The sequence below is a fragment of the Hypomesus transpacificus genome, chromosome 16, assembly GCF_021917145.1.
Source record: "Hypomesus transpacificus isolate Combined female chromosome 16, fHypTra1, whole genome shotgun sequence".
NCBI lineage: Eukaryota > Metazoa > Chordata > Actinopteri > Osmeriformes > Osmeridae > Hypomesus > Hypomesus transpacificus.
In genome coordinates, this window is record NC_061075.1 from 19,589 (window position 1) to 36,202 (window position 16,614).

General features: G+C 47.6%; 1 protein-coding gene across 3 annotated transcripts in view; it reads right to left on the reverse strand.

The window, feature by feature from the left end:
• Positions 1 to 691: 691 nt before the first annotated feature.
• Positions 692 to 16,614, reverse strand: part of LOC124478548 (rho guanine nucleotide exchange factor 18-like) — a 30,560-nt gene continuing 14,637 nt past the window's right edge. For all 3 annotated transcript variants that reach the window (XM_047036830.1, XM_047036832.1, XM_047036829.1), the window contains 20 exons: positions 15,626 to 15,824; positions 14,653 to 14,756; positions 14,007 to 14,147; positions 13,472 to 13,722; positions 12,978 to 13,103; positions 12,657 to 12,774; positions 12,166 to 12,423; positions 11,997 to 12,073; positions 11,040 to 11,218; positions 10,847 to 10,920; positions 9,205 to 9,390; positions 7,840 to 7,980; positions 7,590 to 7,705; positions 6,414 to 6,482; positions 6,164 to 6,211; positions 5,294 to 5,575; positions 4,716 to 4,865; positions 4,133 to 4,469; positions 3,799 to 3,924; positions 692 to 3,347 (listed from right to left, as the gene is read on the reverse strand). In XM_047036830.1, the coding sequence (XP_046892786.1) occupies positions 3,169 to 3,347; positions 3,799 to 3,924; positions 4,133 to 4,469; positions 4,716 to 4,865; positions 5,294 to 5,575; positions 6,164 to 6,211; positions 6,414 to 6,482; positions 7,590 to 7,705; positions 7,840 to 7,980; positions 9,205 to 9,390; positions 10,847 to 10,920; positions 11,040 to 11,218; positions 11,997 to 12,073; positions 12,166 to 12,423; positions 12,657 to 12,774; positions 12,978 to 13,103; positions 13,472 to 13,722; positions 14,007 to 14,147; positions 14,653 to 14,756; positions 15,626 to 15,824 (3,161 nt within the window). In that variant the 3' untranslated portion in view covers positions 692 to 3,168. The remainder of the gene's footprint in view (positions 3,348 to 3,798; positions 3,925 to 4,132; positions 4,470 to 4,715; positions 4,866 to 5,293; positions 5,576 to 6,163; positions 6,212 to 6,413; positions 6,483 to 7,589; positions 7,706 to 7,839; positions 7,981 to 9,204; positions 9,391 to 10,846; positions 10,921 to 11,039; positions 11,219 to 11,996; positions 12,074 to 12,165; positions 12,424 to 12,656; positions 12,775 to 12,977; positions 13,104 to 13,471; positions 13,723 to 14,006; positions 14,148 to 14,652; positions 14,757 to 15,625; positions 15,825 to 16,614) is intronic.

Genomic DNA, 16,614 nt, shown 5'->3' on the forward strand with positions numbered 1-16,614 from the left:
CTTTTTTTGAACCATATTCGCCTTGCCCTTTTGCAAGGCCCATAACTCTGCCTAGGAAGGCCCTAGAGGTCCCAAAGTTGGCCTGGCCTGTTCATCAGAGTCCCCTCTACGGTCATATTTTCCATTGGATTTGGACTTTTTTTGAACCATATTCGCCTTGCCCTTTTGCAAGGCCCATAACTCTGCCTAGGAAGGCCCTAGAGGTCCCAAAGTTGGCCTGGCCTGTTCATCAGAGTCCCCTCTACGGTCATATTTTCCATTGGATTTGGACTTTTTTTTTACCCATATCCGCCTTGCCCTTTTGCAAGGCCCATAACTCTGCCTAGGAAGGCCCTAGAGGTCCCAAAGTTGGCCTGGCCTGTTCATCAGAGTCCCCTCTACGGTCATATTTTCCATTGGTTTTGGATTTTTTAAGCGTCACAGTGACATATCCTCGGCGCCGTCTCAAGTCGGACAAATAGTCTAACCAGAATTCACTGTTTCAAATCAGCCGCCTGCAGTACACATTATATCAGGTGAAAAAACGGCCATTGGGGGTTATTCAGATGGCCCACATTCCCACTTATGATTGCCGAAACCAATAAAAAAGCAGGGCTTTAGTGTCTTGCCAAGAAATGCACCACCTGCTAACTCAGAAAGATTAAAATTTGAAAAACCAGACAAAGGGAAATTAAGAGACAAACTGTAGCAATTACAAAGAAAACATTTGATGACATTTTATTTAATTAAGACATTTCATTACTAAAGATCAGATGTATCTAAGGCAGCAAATGTCCACAGGTTCCTGGTTCTGGTGGTGAATAAAACACAATGGTACAAAATCATCTTGGCTCTGCTATTAACTTAATTAGAAAGCTGGATATAAGACAGACAACAGTTTTCGCAGTGTGAAACATGCATATTCCCCTTCAAGTATACTTCTCTATCCAAAGTGACAAGTGGAATTGGCAATGTAAACACAAAATTATGTTGCTTCTTCACAGATGACAGAGTGAAAGAGTATGGTCATACAACTACACATTAACACAACAGTAACAAACAACCTTCAGCTTGAAACATGCAATCTTCTGCAAACGCACAAACACACTCCTCCCATGTTTGAGCAAGACATTAACAAAGACAGCATTTCAGTAGAATACAAGGATATTTAAGACAATTTGTACCATCAGCCTCCTCATATATAAAACTGAAATGAATGTATTGACATTATCACTAATGTACTCCAATTGCCTCTTTGGTTGATAAACCTAACCCAGATAAAACAAACAAGCTGGAGGAGTAAGTGCTGCTACATACTGCTGATGACACACACACACACACACACACAGAAGAATCATAAGAGCACAGGTTCCAAAATAAAACTGCACCTTGCCATCATCATGATGATTTACAAAAACACAGGTTAAGAAATTAAATATTTTGTACCTAAAATCTGAAATCATTCTAATCTAAATGTGTATGGACATATAGACTAGGCACACATTCTGTATTGTCTGACTTACATTGTCTTCATGTAGACTATATAAATCGGATCCATTGTACTTACATACGTGTGCAACTGTTGGCGCATACTGATGACATCACATACATACAATATATACATAAACATTGTCAACAAGAAATGTGTTCTCACACACCAACTAGTGATAAAAGCTCACATACCAAATGTATATTTGGACAAAAATCCAAAATGTGGAAAGGAACAGGCCTTTGACAGGCAGAAACCCGAAGGCGTGTGTACCTATACAAGCATTATTTACATATCTTTAACTTTATGAGGGCACGGCTCTGTAAGACACGTACAGATATCTTTCGTTCCTGACAGCTGTCTGTTCAGCAAGGAGACAAATCCTTAGCATTAAGACATGCTAACAACACACTTAGGGTTAAGCCTAACCCACCCAAACCATGTGCCAACACCTCGCCATTAAGAAATGCTAAGGACATGCTATGGGCCAATATGTCACGATTAAGACATACTAACAACATGCCAGGGGCTGACACACAACACCTGACATTACTGAGGATCAGTCAAAGCTTTGAGTCACAAACTGAAATCCCGTCAGACACACAATTAATCAAATTTAAACAACCCCGGTCGCCTTTATGTGGCTCATCACTGTTCATGGCTGCCCCTGGAGGAAGGGCAGGCTGCCCCTGGAGGAAGGGCAGGCTGCCCCTGGAGGAAGGGCAGGCTGCCCCTGGAGGAAGGGCAGGCTGCCCCTGGAGGAAGGGCAGGCTGCCCCTGGAGGAAGGGCAGGCTGCCCCTGGAGGATGTGTGTTCTGGGCTCGCCAATCACTTATGTCACATGGTGTCACTAATAAATGTTTGTTTTCTTTTTGTAACATACTGGATTCCTCAGGTCTCTTCTCACACTTCCATGTGTAACTTCAGGTCAAATATTCTCTATTGAAAATAAAAGTTTTTGAGGAAATGGTGGTCAATACCACACATAACCACGTGGATTTCTCAATCAAATGTTGGTGTGAATATAAGTTGAGATTTGGTAAAAAACAAACAAAAAATATGTGATAAAATCTTCTTGTATCTGGAACAGACAGTGGATAATTGCATCACTTCAGTGTCTTGTGTAATAATTACATTATTAAGAACACATAAAACCATACAATTAAATTATCCATCACAGAGAAGTTATCTACAAGTCAACTCCCCCCGAAAAACATCAATTTGAGTATGCAAGTTTGCCTGTAAGGGAGTGTGTAGACTGCATCTCACACACACACACACGCTGTCAGGAAGTCCTGAGCTAATAACTTCCTGTAGTTATTCTTTCACGTTCTGCAGTCTCAAAGTTCCAGCAGTGAAACTCCCCTAACCCTATTGGTCCTTATTCACATGACGATGGTCATGAATGACCAGGTCCCATATTAACTCCTCTCAAGGATTTAAGTCTTTGGGTGGTGAGGGATTTTCACTTCACGAGTGATGAGACAGCAACCTTCCATGGTTAACCGTTCAGTTGTCGCTCATATATCCATATAAACTACTTCACTTCAATTAAAACAAAAGAAGAAACTTCATTGAACTTTTTTGGTTTCCCAGGTAAAAATTGATTCTTCTGAGACCAAGTCTTTAAAGGACATAAAATGACATCATTTGGAGGAAAATCATGAATGTGGCCAGTGTTCCGGCTCCTTATTGGGTCTTCAGAAGAATATGACGTCCTCCTTGCCCAGGTCCTCTGTGATCTTGTAGGGGGAGGGCAGGCTGGTGCTCAGGGAGGGGGGCTGGGGGGTGAGCTGCATAGGGGGTTTAAGGAGGCTGGCAGGCTGGCAGGAGTCGGGGGGCTGGGGATCTGGTCCAATGTCTGGAGGACTGACAAGATCTGGAGAAGACACATTCAGTCAGACAATCAGTCAACAAATCAATCAGTCAGTCAGCACATCGATCAGTTGGCCAGGTTATGGAGGAATATGCGATAAAGCTCGCTGCTCCACTTAAAGGAAAAGAGGAGCCTTTTCAGATTAAAATAAACTGCTGGCAGATAAGTTTAAGCATGTGAACAAACAAGAAATAACACAATCTGCGTTGCCAAATGATCTTGTTATGGCATTCAAGCTCATGATGAAACAGCAGAGCCAGCAAAGGTATACATTAGAGTGATGAATGGCAGGGCTTAAGAGCTTAAACAAGGGAGAGGCAAGGAGTAGAGGCTGGCTTTGCACCACAACGTGTCTTGGAGGAGAGTGTGAGTGTGTATTTGGACTATTAACCCTGTGAAGGGATGAGGAGTGGGAGAGGGATGAGTGTACGTGAGTGTGTGTATGATGCCTCACCCATGTGGAAGGAGTGGGCGAGGGGGAGCTGCTGGCTGGGACTGACTGAGCGCCGGGTTCTCTGGTGAAGAGAGTCTTCTCTGGAGGACAGCTTCAGGGGCAGAATCTGCTTCATATCCAATGAGGCTGAGAGTCAGAGAGGCAGAAAGAGGGGAGAGGAGAGAAAAAGAGAAGACAAAGAGAAAGAATGATAAAGAGAGTGTATGCATGAGGAAGTGTGTGTGTTTGTGCTGCTGATAAAACACACAGGCCAGTCCAGTACTGTCTGAAGTGTGTGAGATGGAGTGAATGTGACAGCAGATGAGAGTGTGTATGCAGCTGTGATAACTCTCACCAGTGCTATCTGTGCGGTGTGAGGCCTTGCCCTTGCTGGGCTTGTCCTTCCCCCGGATGAGGGCCAGCTTGGTGGGGATCTGCTGTTGCACGCCCAGCTGTTTGTGATGCTGGTTGGTGGTGCTGACCAGGTGCAGCGGCACCTCCGTCTTCACTGCCAGGGGGGTGCTCTCGCGCCGCAGCGCCTCGGGGTAGTCGGCCGGGGACACTGATAGGCTGGAACGCTGGATGTGGGGCTTCTGGGGGAGGGGCAGATCAGACACCAGCACCCCCCCACCAGGACTGGCCCCCAGTCCCAGCAGGAGGTCACCGTTCAGGCTGCCAGAGAGAGGCGCCACCTGGTGGGGGGAGAATACCATTTTGATTTATATTTAAAGGGCACTGTGAGACACGGTGAGAAGCAGGGAGTAGGCTAGGCTAAGCTTAACCCTATGTTGTAGGCTAGGATGTGCCCATGTAGGCCAAGGAAGAAAAGAGCAAGTCAACAGACCAGCGTAGGAACTCAGTAATGTAACCCAAACCCATTCAGCCTTCTGCCATTATATCTAGAGTGATGATGAGAGGAAGAAGTCATCATCATCTACCTCGATAGTCTTCCTCTTGATCTTCCTCTGATGCTCCAGCTTCTCCTTCTCTCTCTCCACCGCCCGGGTAGACTCCCTCAGCCTCTCCAGATCCTGCTGGTAGGTCTCTCTCTGTCTCTCCAGCTCCTCTCTCTCCTCAGCCAGTTGCTCCTGTAGAACACACACACGCGACAGCAGCTATAGCTAGCCAGTACCATAACTATATCAAACAACCACACCGGTACAATAAAATAATATTCTCATCATTGATGATGATGAGAGTGCTATGTGATGGCTGATTTCATGTCTGACTAACTCTGACTGATGACAGTGATGATGACAGTGATGGGGATCATATATATTTTTTGCACTTCTGGTTAGATGCAAACTGCATTTCATTGTACTGTGCTTGTGCTGTTTAATGACAATAAAGTTAAATCTAATCTAATGACGACAGTGACAGTGATGGTGATGATGATGACAGTGATCGTGATGACATGGTGGTGGTGATGGGAATGATGGTGGTTGTGATGTTGAGTGTTGGTGATGATGACGAAGGTGCCCTAACCCTTAACCTCACCCCTCAGCCTCACCCTCACCTCCATCCTGCGGCACTCGTCCTGTCTCTGCCGGAGGCGTGTCTCTGCAGTGTCGGCCTGCAGCCGGTGCCTCTCTCTCTCTCTTTGCCAGCGAGCCTGCTCCTGGCGCTGCTGGGCCTGCAGCTTGTGGAAGCTGGCCAGCTCCTCTTTCTGCAGCGCCAGTGCCCGAGCTTTCTCCTGCTCTAGCAGCACATTGCCACGGTGACGGCCCGGAAAAGAGGCCCGCTCAGTGAGGGAGGCGCGCTGTAGCTCAATGTGGCTGTCCTGCTGACAGACAATGGCCTGGGGGAGGGGAGGGGCATGAGGTGGAGTAAGAGAGAAATGTAGATCCTGTATTTTTCCATGTGGGGAAACAGGTTTGCAGCACAATCACAAGGCATTTTAGTCACAACTTCAGTAAATATACCCATAACTGTACATACCCACACAAATACCTACATTCCCATACCCATGTGTAACGGGTGTGAACCTGTGAAACTCACTCCTCAGGTATGTAATGGGCTACCCCCGTCAAAGAACAGCTAGCTTTTCTTTGGCGTAGCTGGTAGTGGTCGCGCTTGGCAAGTCAGAGGTCGTGCGTTCGAGCACAGCGAGTGGCAAACTACGCCTTGTAGTGACGGAGCGTGGCCACGTCCGTTACATACCATCACACATGCACATATCCATGCATATACCCATGCCTTGCAGCTTGCAACAGATTAGGTTGGCCAGACCAGCTAGACATCCAGCTTTTTACTACATGAACTACCTGATAAAAAAATGTAATGGCTTGAGAAGAGAGAGACAAACAGTGAGTAGACAGTATAATTCCTAACCCTAACCCTGTCTTACCTGCACACTATAGAGTGGCCCTGCTGTGAGAGATCTTACCTGCAGACTATAGAGTTTCTGAGATAGCGTCCGCACTCTGTCAAAGAACTACAGGGGGGGGAGAGAGATGGGCAGAGAGGCAGGGGGACAGAGAGGCAGGGGGACAGAGAGGCAGGGGGACAGAGAGGCAGGGGGACAGAGAGTCAGGGGGACAGAGACATACCAGATTTTACAAACAGCTAAGACAGACATCATCATATGTGTGTGTGTGTTAGACTGATCTGAGGGTCAGAGGTCACAGCACCCCTACCTCTGCCTCGGGGAAGCTACTGAACCAGATGGGGCTCCAGCTGGGAGGTGAAGAGGATGGCTCATCATCCTGTGGAAATACAAGGTCAAGGGTCAGGCTGAGGTATCAGGTCCGAGTAGCAGTGGTGTGGTTAGGGTAGGGGTCCAGGTGCCCCTCTGTAGGGTGGTCAGGGTTAGGGGTCGACCGATATGCGCTTTTCTGGTCAAATACCGATAATTACAGATCAAGTACACCGATAACCGATATTTTGTACCAACATACTTGTTTAGTGTAAAATGAAAATTAATGTAAAAATTAGAATAAAAAGGCCTCTGACAAAGACTCTTTAAATCATTTTAACCATATCTTTCCTTCTGATAACTGTTAATAAAACATCAACATAAAAAGTGCAGGGAGCATCCAGCAGCATTCTGTAAACATTTTGTAAAACAAAGTAAGTTTAAACCGCAACAAATGAACAAAGAATAGAAAATAAATGTAATAGTTCCCTGAAGTTTTATAAGATAATAAAATGGGTTAGGGTTAGGTAGGACCTGATGGCTAGGGTTAGGCAAGTAAGTAAGTACATTTTATTTATAAAGCACACTAACACAGCAAGGCTGACCGAGGTGCCGAACAAAAGCACAAAAAAAGACACCATAAAATACACAGTAAAAACAAAATACAAACAGTCAATAACAGTAAAATAAGTAACAATACAACTCAAGTGGTAGTGGGAAATGCTAGTGCATATAACTGCATTTTAAGGTGTGATCTGTTGGTGGAATTTCTCACCCAACCAAGCTCTACCAGAGAACAGCTCTACAGTTCCATACAGACATGGGATGGATCTAAAGGTCTAGACATGAGAGTTAGGGTCATGGGCAGGGGTCTTTTTGTGTGTGTCTGAAATAGAGCAGGATTTTTTGTGTGACCTAACGACTCATTACTCCTTTGGTAATGTAGGTGTGTGTGGGGAGTGTGCTAGATGTGTGTGTGGGGGGAGGTGTGTATGTGGGCGGTAGGTGTGTATGTGGGAGGGGCAGGTGTGTGTGTGGGGGGGGGGTAGGTGTGTGTGTGTGATAGGTAGGTGTGTGTGTGTGGTAGGTGTGTGAGTGGGGTAGGTAGGTGTGTGTGTGGGGTAGGTGTGTGTGTTTGGAAGGGGGAGTAGGTGTGTGTGTGTGTGGTGTGAGTTACCGTCTTCTCCAGGGTCTGGTCAGGACAGACATCCTTCAGCTGTGGGTCAGAGCTGGCCCTCTGGCTCCGCTCTCTGCACCGCACCTCTCCTGAACAGTTCTTCTTCACACTTCCGTCTGACACACACACATAGTATGACTTAGAAAACAACCTTCAGCATTTTCCCATTATGGAATCATACGGTATGCTGTGCTCCTTATCAGTGACAACACAGGACCAGACAGAGTTGCTGGGCCGGTGGAGGACTTACTCTTGCTGAGGAGGGCAGGCATGCTGTCGTAACCTCCAAAGGTGTCTGCTCTCCTGGGCAGAGCCCCGGAACCTGGGCCCTCACTGGGCCACACGGCTGCCTCCCTCCCCCCTGACAGCAGCAGCTTCTGTAGCATCTCCACTGGATTGGAAAAGGAGAGAAATTAAGTGGGTGGTAGCTTATGTAGGTGAATATATCTGTGTATATACACACATGTGAAATGTGTGTCCCATTTGTCTACCTTCATGTGAGATAGTAGGTGTGTGCATGTCTAGTAGTAATTATAAATGATATAATATAAGGATAAATGAATACATGTAAATTAGGTGTGCTTGCTATTAGCAATGCACACTACCGTTCCCACATTTGTATCTATTATTATAATAATATAAGGATGTTAGGATGGGTATTATTATTATTATAATAATACACATCCTAACACGTCACTCAGTTTTTGCACTATGTAGACATGAAAGCTGTCAATGTGCGTCTCGTTCCCGTAAGCGTTGTTATATTACTGTCTGAAAAGTTCCGTTGCTTAGGGTTAGCATCAATGTTTTATTTTTAAGGTGAATGAGGAAAATTTCTGACTGAAGTTGGAACAGAAAGGTCACTTTAAAAGGTACCATGCTTTGTCTTGGGTTCCATCTAATAGCTATTCAATTATATTATTTGCAAACAGCGACAACTTCATTGCAAATAATACGCCTACATACTGGCCAGGGCATAGAATGTTGTAATGAGGGACTTGTCCCTAACAAAGAACATAGAATGTTGTAATGAGGGACTTGTCCCTAACAAAGACATGGAAACACAAATGTTTCCACAAGTGCACTCGGAATTGTCCTTTATTTTTCCACATTTAAAAGGTGGCAACCCTAGACTTTTTATGAAATATTTACGTTTTGTGGCGAAAAGTGCTACTAACACTAGCTAGCCTGTCACAAATATCACAAAGTCACAAACCTGCACGCGTTTACCCACAGTAAGTGTCAGTTAGTAGCTAGTTTACTTTTGGGAGATAGCTAGCCTAGCTAAAACTGCTAAACGATTGACTGCAGAATAAAATGCCACAGGCACAGGCCAAGATGACAACATATTACATGTAGCTAGCTATGTTTTCTGTGATATCAACACCCTGTATCGTGTCAGTTTTAGTGAAAGGTACTGCTAGCATAGCTCTAAGACTCTGTAAAATGGAAGTAGGCTCCCCTTCATTCTGGTTAGCAATCCCACACGGTAGTTAGTAGTTACTCAACCCAGCATGGAGTGCTGTACGACAACAGCCGGCAACAGTTAACAAGCCAGCTGTGTGTGGTCCAGTAGTAGGAGTTAGCTAGCTAGCTGTAGAGTGCACCCCCCTACCTTCATGGATGGCGCCCTGCAGAAGCTGCTCCCCCTGATGGAGGTCGGAAGCGTCTCCTCGGAGCAGCAGCCGGGACCGAGACCCCGGGTCCTCCAGAGACGACACACACTCCACCATGTCTGCAAACAGCTGCAGCTTCTCCCTCAGGCCCTGTGTTATCTCGAGGTCTTTCTGGCTGAGACGCTCTGGGAAGGAGGGGAGGACAGAGACATGGATGGGGAGAGGGATGGAGAGATGAAGACAAGGAGAGATATTTTTAGGTAAGAAGAACGGAGTGATACTACACATTAGCTAATAAACGTTAAAAGTAGTTTAGTGTATAGAGTTTTCAGAGTTCTATCAATCTATCAATATCACTTATGCCTACATGTAAATCTTCAGGAGCCGAGTGCACCAGCTGGGCGTAAAAAAGTTGGTTTTAACTCTTACGTCGGTCTTGGCTACGTCCGACTTTGTGATTTGAATTTACACCAAGTGCACCAAGCTTGACAGAACAAGGTCGTAGCTACATCTGGTCTTAAGATGCGCGTCCTTGTGAAAATGCGAAAGCGTCAATCGTTGCCAAGCAACACATTTAGGAGCCTTTCAGAGCCAGTCTACGGGCTTATTAGACATCCTCTGAGCCTATCAGAAGCGCACTTTATAGCTAGCCCATCTCCCTTCAAAACAAGCCATGGATAAAGAAAAACAAAAGAAAGGGAAAATATAGAAGCGTGTTCAGGAGGAAATGTATAATAATATCAACACAAACAAACAGAAACAATCAGCTCGGAAATCGATCAACAAGAAAATTAACAGTGGATTTCTGCTACCTCGGACGACTCTTTCTCGACTTAATGCCCTTTCCATGTTGCCTATTAACAAGCTGCGCTGCATGTGCAATCAAACTGTTAGCCCTAATTAGGCTACCATGGATATTGGTCTGATTTTCCAATTTACGCCTGCTCCCCACTAGGCGTTAAAGCAACACCCAGGTGCAGCACATAAAGGGCTTAAGTCTAACTGGTGCACTAGTTGTAACTTTAAGTTAGTCGTAACTTTCAATTCTACGTCGGACTGGTGCACCCAGCTGGTGCACTCGGCTCCGGGTGTCACTGACATTTTTCCATCCACTGTCTGGTGTAGTGGCCTATATTATCACTCCATGCTTCCTGTAATGGAACCTGCCAATCAAGGTACAAGGATGTCCCTGTTGGTGTGATTGAGTCGAAAGCGACCAATCATAAGGGTCAGTGCATCTGTAGGTTTTCGCCCCAAAATTGTCAAAAGCCATTTAGACTCGCACAAGCAGAAATTCACTGTGCCAGCAAAATTACAATCTCAAAATTACAAACCCCACTGCACTGAAAAGTTAATATCTGCGCATGTGAAAGAATCTATGCTTTTGCTACTTTTGACATAAATCTGACGCCATAGGCTGTGCATCCCTCTCTGCAGTGGTGCTGTGTGTGAAGTTGTGTGTCAACTGGAAGAGGCAAAGACGGCACTTTTGGTATCAATGCCGTTGTCAATGAGTATCTAATCAGAATTTTGTACTGTTTAGTATCCGAGCATCTGCTTTTTTACAAGCCTAGTTAGGGGCAATATGAAACCGGTCCATGGTACAAATAAAGTTGAGAGTGTTGTGTAGATGTCGTTTACCTTGGAAGTCTTTGAACCTGGCAGCTCTGGCCTCCTCTTCCTCGCTAAAGAGTCTCTCCTCTGAAGGGGGGCAGCTGGAGAGAGAGAGGGGGGGGGGTGTGTGTGTGAACGGATGAATGTGTGTGCACATATGCACCTGTAGACTCACACACTGACACACACACACACACACTTTCCTTCCCTCCCTTTGTACCTCTCCACAGCCTGCCGGATGTGGGTCATCCAGGCGTTCCGCTCCTCCTTGGAGAAGGTGTGGATCTCATACATCTCTGGCTCATTGGACGAGGCGCAGATGAGGAACATGGCCTTCTCCTCGTGGGCCACCTCCCTGACAATTAGCTTCTGCAGCGAGATTACCGACGGCTTGTTGTCCTGGGGAAAACACTGGAGCTAGTACACTAGGGCCTGGTAGGGTACTGACCAAGTACACTAGGGCCTGGTAGGGTACTGACCAAGTACACTCTAGGGCTTGGTAGGGTACTGAGCAAGTACTCTAGGGCCTGGTAGGGTACTGAGCAAGTACACTCTAGGGCTTGGTAGGGTACTGAGCAAGTACACTGTAGGGCCTGGTAGGGTACTGACCAAGTACACTAGGGCCTGGTAGGGTACTGACCAAGTACACTCTAGGGCCTGGTAAGGTACCGAGCAAGTGCCCTCTAGGGCCTGGTAGGGTACTGACCAAGTACACTAGGGCCTGGTAGGGTACTGACCAAGTACACTCTAGGGCCTGGTAGGGTACTGACCAAGTACACTCTAGGGCCTGGTAGGGTATTGAGCAAGTGCCCTCTAGGGCCTGGTAGGGTACTGACCAAGTACACTAGGGCCTGGTAGGGTACCGAGCAAGTACACTCTAGGGCCTGGTAGGGTACCGAGCAAGTACACTTTAGGGCCTGGTAGGGTATTGAGCAAGTACACTAGGGCCTGGTAGGGTACTGACCAAGTACACTAGGGCCTGGTAGGGTACTGAACAAGTACACTGTAGGGCCTGGTAGGGTACTGACCAAGTACACTAGGGCCTGGTAGGGTACTGACCAAGTACACTCTAGGGCCTGGTAGGGTATTGAGCAAGTACACTAGGGTAGGGTACTAACCCTAACCCAGTAAGGTATTGTCTAACCTGTCTGGTGGATGAGGGTGTGTGGGGACTCACCACAGTCGAGAAGACGTATCTCTGGTCCTTGTCCTGCAGCAGCAGCAGAACATCTGACAGCAGCACAGCCACCATGTCTGGAGAAGACCAGAGTTAGAACAGTGCTGCCAGCCCTCTCAGAGGTACACAAACACACACACACACACGTCCCAGACAGTCACAAACAGACCTTTGAGTCTGCCGGAGGCAGCCTTCCAGGTGACGGTGCCCTCATGCAGAAGTTTGCGACGTCCCTGAGCCAGCAGGTCTTCCCTCCTGAACACACGGCCATCTTTGATCTTGCCCAGGGACTTGGGCTCCATCTTGTTGGCTATGTCACGGAGGCGCATGGCCTTCTCATGGAGGCTGACCAGCGCATCCACCTGGACGATGACGCCCTTGATCATAGCCAGCGCCCGCGCCAGCTCCTCATGCTCCTCCGTACCCACTGGACACACCACACTTTCCATGACTTAAAAACTCGGTCTAGAGGTTAGGGTTATTGAGTTAGGACTAAGGGTAGTGAGATAGAATTAAGGGTAGTGAGCTAGGGTTCCCGATAGAGAGCTATGTTTAAGGTTAGTGAGCTAAGGGTTAGGGTTAGTGAGTTAGAGTTCAGGTTAATGGACTAGAGTTAAGGTTAGTGAGCAAGGGTTCAGGGTTAAGGTTAGACCTCCCTACCCTCAGTGTTGTGCAGGATGCGTTCCACCAGGACAGGGTACTTGGTGATGCGCTGGGTGACTAGCAGAATGCACTCAGTCACCCCTAACCTCCGTACAATAGACAAGTTGTTGATTTTCTGGGAGGAGAATACAAAAGTGAGGTATAATCATCCATTCATTAAGTGTGAGACCACACAACATCCCCACCCTGTCTCTGCACAGTTAACACCATCTGGGACTAACCTGAACTAGTCAATGATGGCTTACAGGACAGTAGCTCTCAAGGCACAAAAATGTCCAACCTGGTGAGAAGGTTCTGGAATGTTCTGGGTTGTCTTACCCGCACAAGGGTCTGGAACTTCTTGTTGTTCTGCAGCTGTTCTTTGTAGTAGCTGACCGCCTCAGTGTGGTGGCTGCAGAAGTCTCCATAGCTCTCCTTCATCCGGATCCCGACCTCACCCGAGAACTGACCAGGACAGGGTTAGGGTTACAGGACACATCACAGCCAGAGATGGGGGAGTAGCAAGTTATGCATGTTTCCGAATCAGAATTTGGTTTTAATCGCCATGTAGGTTTACACAAACATGGAATTTACTGTGGCAGGAAGGTGCAAACAAATATATACGGATCTTAAGGTAAAGTAGTACAGTAGTCTAACTAATCCTAGGAACTAAACTATTAAAAAAATTGAACTATTTAAATATGTGAAATACAAACTATTTATAAAAATAAGAATTTGTGTGTCTCTGTGTATGAATGTAGGGTGTGTGTGTGTGTCCTGTCCTACCTGTCAGACCAGGACGTGTGTGTAAGCGTGTAGAGTGTGTGTCCTACCTGTGAGACCAGGACGTCAGCCAGCCTCTGGATGCAGTAGTTCCTGTCGCTGCCAGGCTCCAAGGAGTTCCGCCGGCGTTCTCTGAGGCGGGACAGGAAGTGTGTGTGGAGTTCTAGAAGGTTCTCCAGGCGGGGGAACAGACAGTCCAGCCGGCGCTCCTCCATCTGCAGACTGTCCCTTAACTCCCTCACATACACACACTGCATGATCTTCAGGGTCCGCACGTGATGCATCTCCGTCTGCATCAGCTCTGTTCTCACACACAGCACACACACAGACACACGCAGACACACACACACACACACACACACACACACACACACACACACACACATGGACACAAACATATACAAACAGAAACAAAGACAGTCAGGCTATGCTCGAATCTCTTTTCATGATAGAAGTTTTAGCTTTTATTGTCCACAGTAATTTTGTATTCTACAGAACTAAAAACATAGTACACAGTTATTGCAAATTAACTACAAATATAAAGTCCCGTTTTGAACTAGGTGAGTCTGCCAGACAGTAACTGACCATAGATGACATCCTGTCTCTTCACCATCTCCTTGGAATGCTTCTTAACAAAGGTCTGGTCCACCGCCTGGCTCCATGACTCCTCCCCCAGGTCCTGAGCATCAGTCTCCAGGTCTGCACGCACGGCCGAGAAGTACGCATCTAAGGCAACACCACGCAGGTCATCACCAAGGCAACACCATGCAGGTCATCACCAAGGCAACACCACGCAGGTCATCACCACGCAGGTCATCACCAGGTGACCAGGGGCATACAAAGTAGAGGTAAATGGTGTCTGATTGGACTAACCCTACCCCTACTGATGTGTTAGCCAGCACAACACAAAACTGCTCAGTCTATTGTCTATTACCGCCGCCTTCTCCCACACTCCTACTTAATGAGACCAGGACAGTAAAGTCATAGTACCCCACTCCCTTTGCACATGCACTGTGTACAACAGTCCAACACTAGCAGGGGTAAAATAAGCCTGTCTCCCTGGGAGAAGTAAACTACCACAGTGTCTATTGGGCATAACTGTCTCCAGTGTGGCTTACTAAAGCCAGATTAAACCAGTCATAGCTACAACTACAGTCTACATGTATAAGCACTCCTCACTGTAGACACTCATGTCCTCCAGGAGTGTGTGACCATGTGAGGAGGCACTCACCCTCTACGATGGTGGAGTCTGTGGTGGAGGGGGCGAGGGAGACGGCGTCGTCGCTGCGTTTGAGGCGGAAGGCGTCAGTCTCGTCCATATCCCCTGGCAGGGATCTGAAAGCAGAGAACCACAGGTCTAAACTGGCATACATGATGGCACTGGGTTAGGGATAGACAAGGTTAGGGTTAGGCAGACATGACGGCACTGCCAGATGAGCCTCGCTCCAGGCTGAGAACTGAGTGAGCTCTATCCCAGCTTCCTCAATGACCGTCTCTCTCTACCTCACACTCTCATTCTACCTCTCTCTCTACTTCTACCTCTGTCTCTACTTCTACCTCTGTCTCTACAGTACCTCTCTTATTCTACCTTTTCAGCAGAATGATGTGACAGCAGTGAGACAGCCCAAAAGAACAGATTAGCTAGACGGACTTCAAAGACATGAAAAAGCTGTCAAGTCGGCTAAAAATAACTGGTCCATCCACAGTAGTAGATGTTCATCAGCAGGGATGAGGAGCCAGGAATAATTGTGACGGTAAATACATCCACATCTGTTGAGGTAACTAGGACAGCATCCACCACGCTGAGACTTTCATGACAAGAAGCAGAAAGCAGAGACATTCTGGAGAGCTGCAAAGAGCTTACAGGATGTCTGATTCCACACCACACTGACTCTAACCGACACCACACTGACTCTAACCCACACCACACTATAGGGATCCATACACCCGCTGAGAATTAGAGAACTAGAACGGCCTGGTCACACATATGTTCAAACATACAAGCTTGCATGCTAACACACACAAACAGACAGCAAGGGTGAGAGAGAGGGAGGAAAAGAAAGGCACAGAGGCTGGGAGAAAAGGAGGAAGGGACACAGGGAGGAGAGGCAAGGAACGAGGAAGGGAACCCGAGAGAGAGAGAGAGACAGAGAGACAGAGAGAGAGAGAGAGAGAGAGAGAGAGAGAGTACGGCAGGTACTGACCCTGAGCTGTGGGTGTAGCTGGGCCTGAAGCTGAGGCCGGGGAAGGCCTGAGCGTCGCTGCTGGAGTTGGTGAGACTGGCAGAATGAGCGCTGGGAGCTGGCGGCGTGAGGGTCATGCCTGGGGCACACTGCCAGCCATCAGGCTCCTGGGGAGGGGCGGCGAGGCTGGGCGGGGGCCGCTGGTGCCGGTCCCTTAGGGCTGAGGGGAGACGAGACAGGAGTGAGCAGGAAGAGGATGAGTGTGGGTCAGAGCCCCGTCCGTAGCAGTGCTGCAGCCAGGACCGAGGCAGCAATCCTAGTAAGCGACAGGTGAGGAGATTGCGGTGCATCAGAAAACGCACGCCCACACGCCCAGACACTCCCCAGGAGGAGGGAGGCTGGAAACCCCTGTAGCGAGCTCCCCTGCCCCCCTTCCCCTTGTGAGCACCCGTGCTAACTGCTAACTCCATGCTCCATGGAAGAAGGAAACTAACCGACTAAAGGGCGGCTGCCGGTTTATATACCATCCAGCCACTTCTTCTGGAAGCTTCCACAGAGGCTCCCCCCCTTTTAGTCCATCCCTCATCCGAAGCCTCTTCCCTCAAGTAGCTGGCACAGTAGCAACAGGTTGATTATTGGTCAGAGAACTGAGGATGGGAGGGAAAGAGAGGAACAGGGAGAGGAGGAAAAGAAAGAGACAGAGAGGAGGCCCCAGATGTCCATCAGAGCATCCCTACAGGTTTCTAGAAGAGCAGACAGGAGGACAGCAGGACAAGAGGGGAGAAGAAAGAGGGAAAGATAAGAGTGGGGGAGAAGGGGAGGAGGAAAGGAGGGATGGGGAGGGGAGGAGAAGAGGGGGCCCCAGGAGTCCAGCCACAGTACTTCAGCAGGTGTCGACAGGGTCTGTTTAGCCTTTGCTGGCCAGCTAGCCATGTCTCAGAAGCAGTAGCTCTAGGTGCTGTGCTTTACATTCAGATAGCTGTGTTTCATAAGAAAATAAAACAAATTCT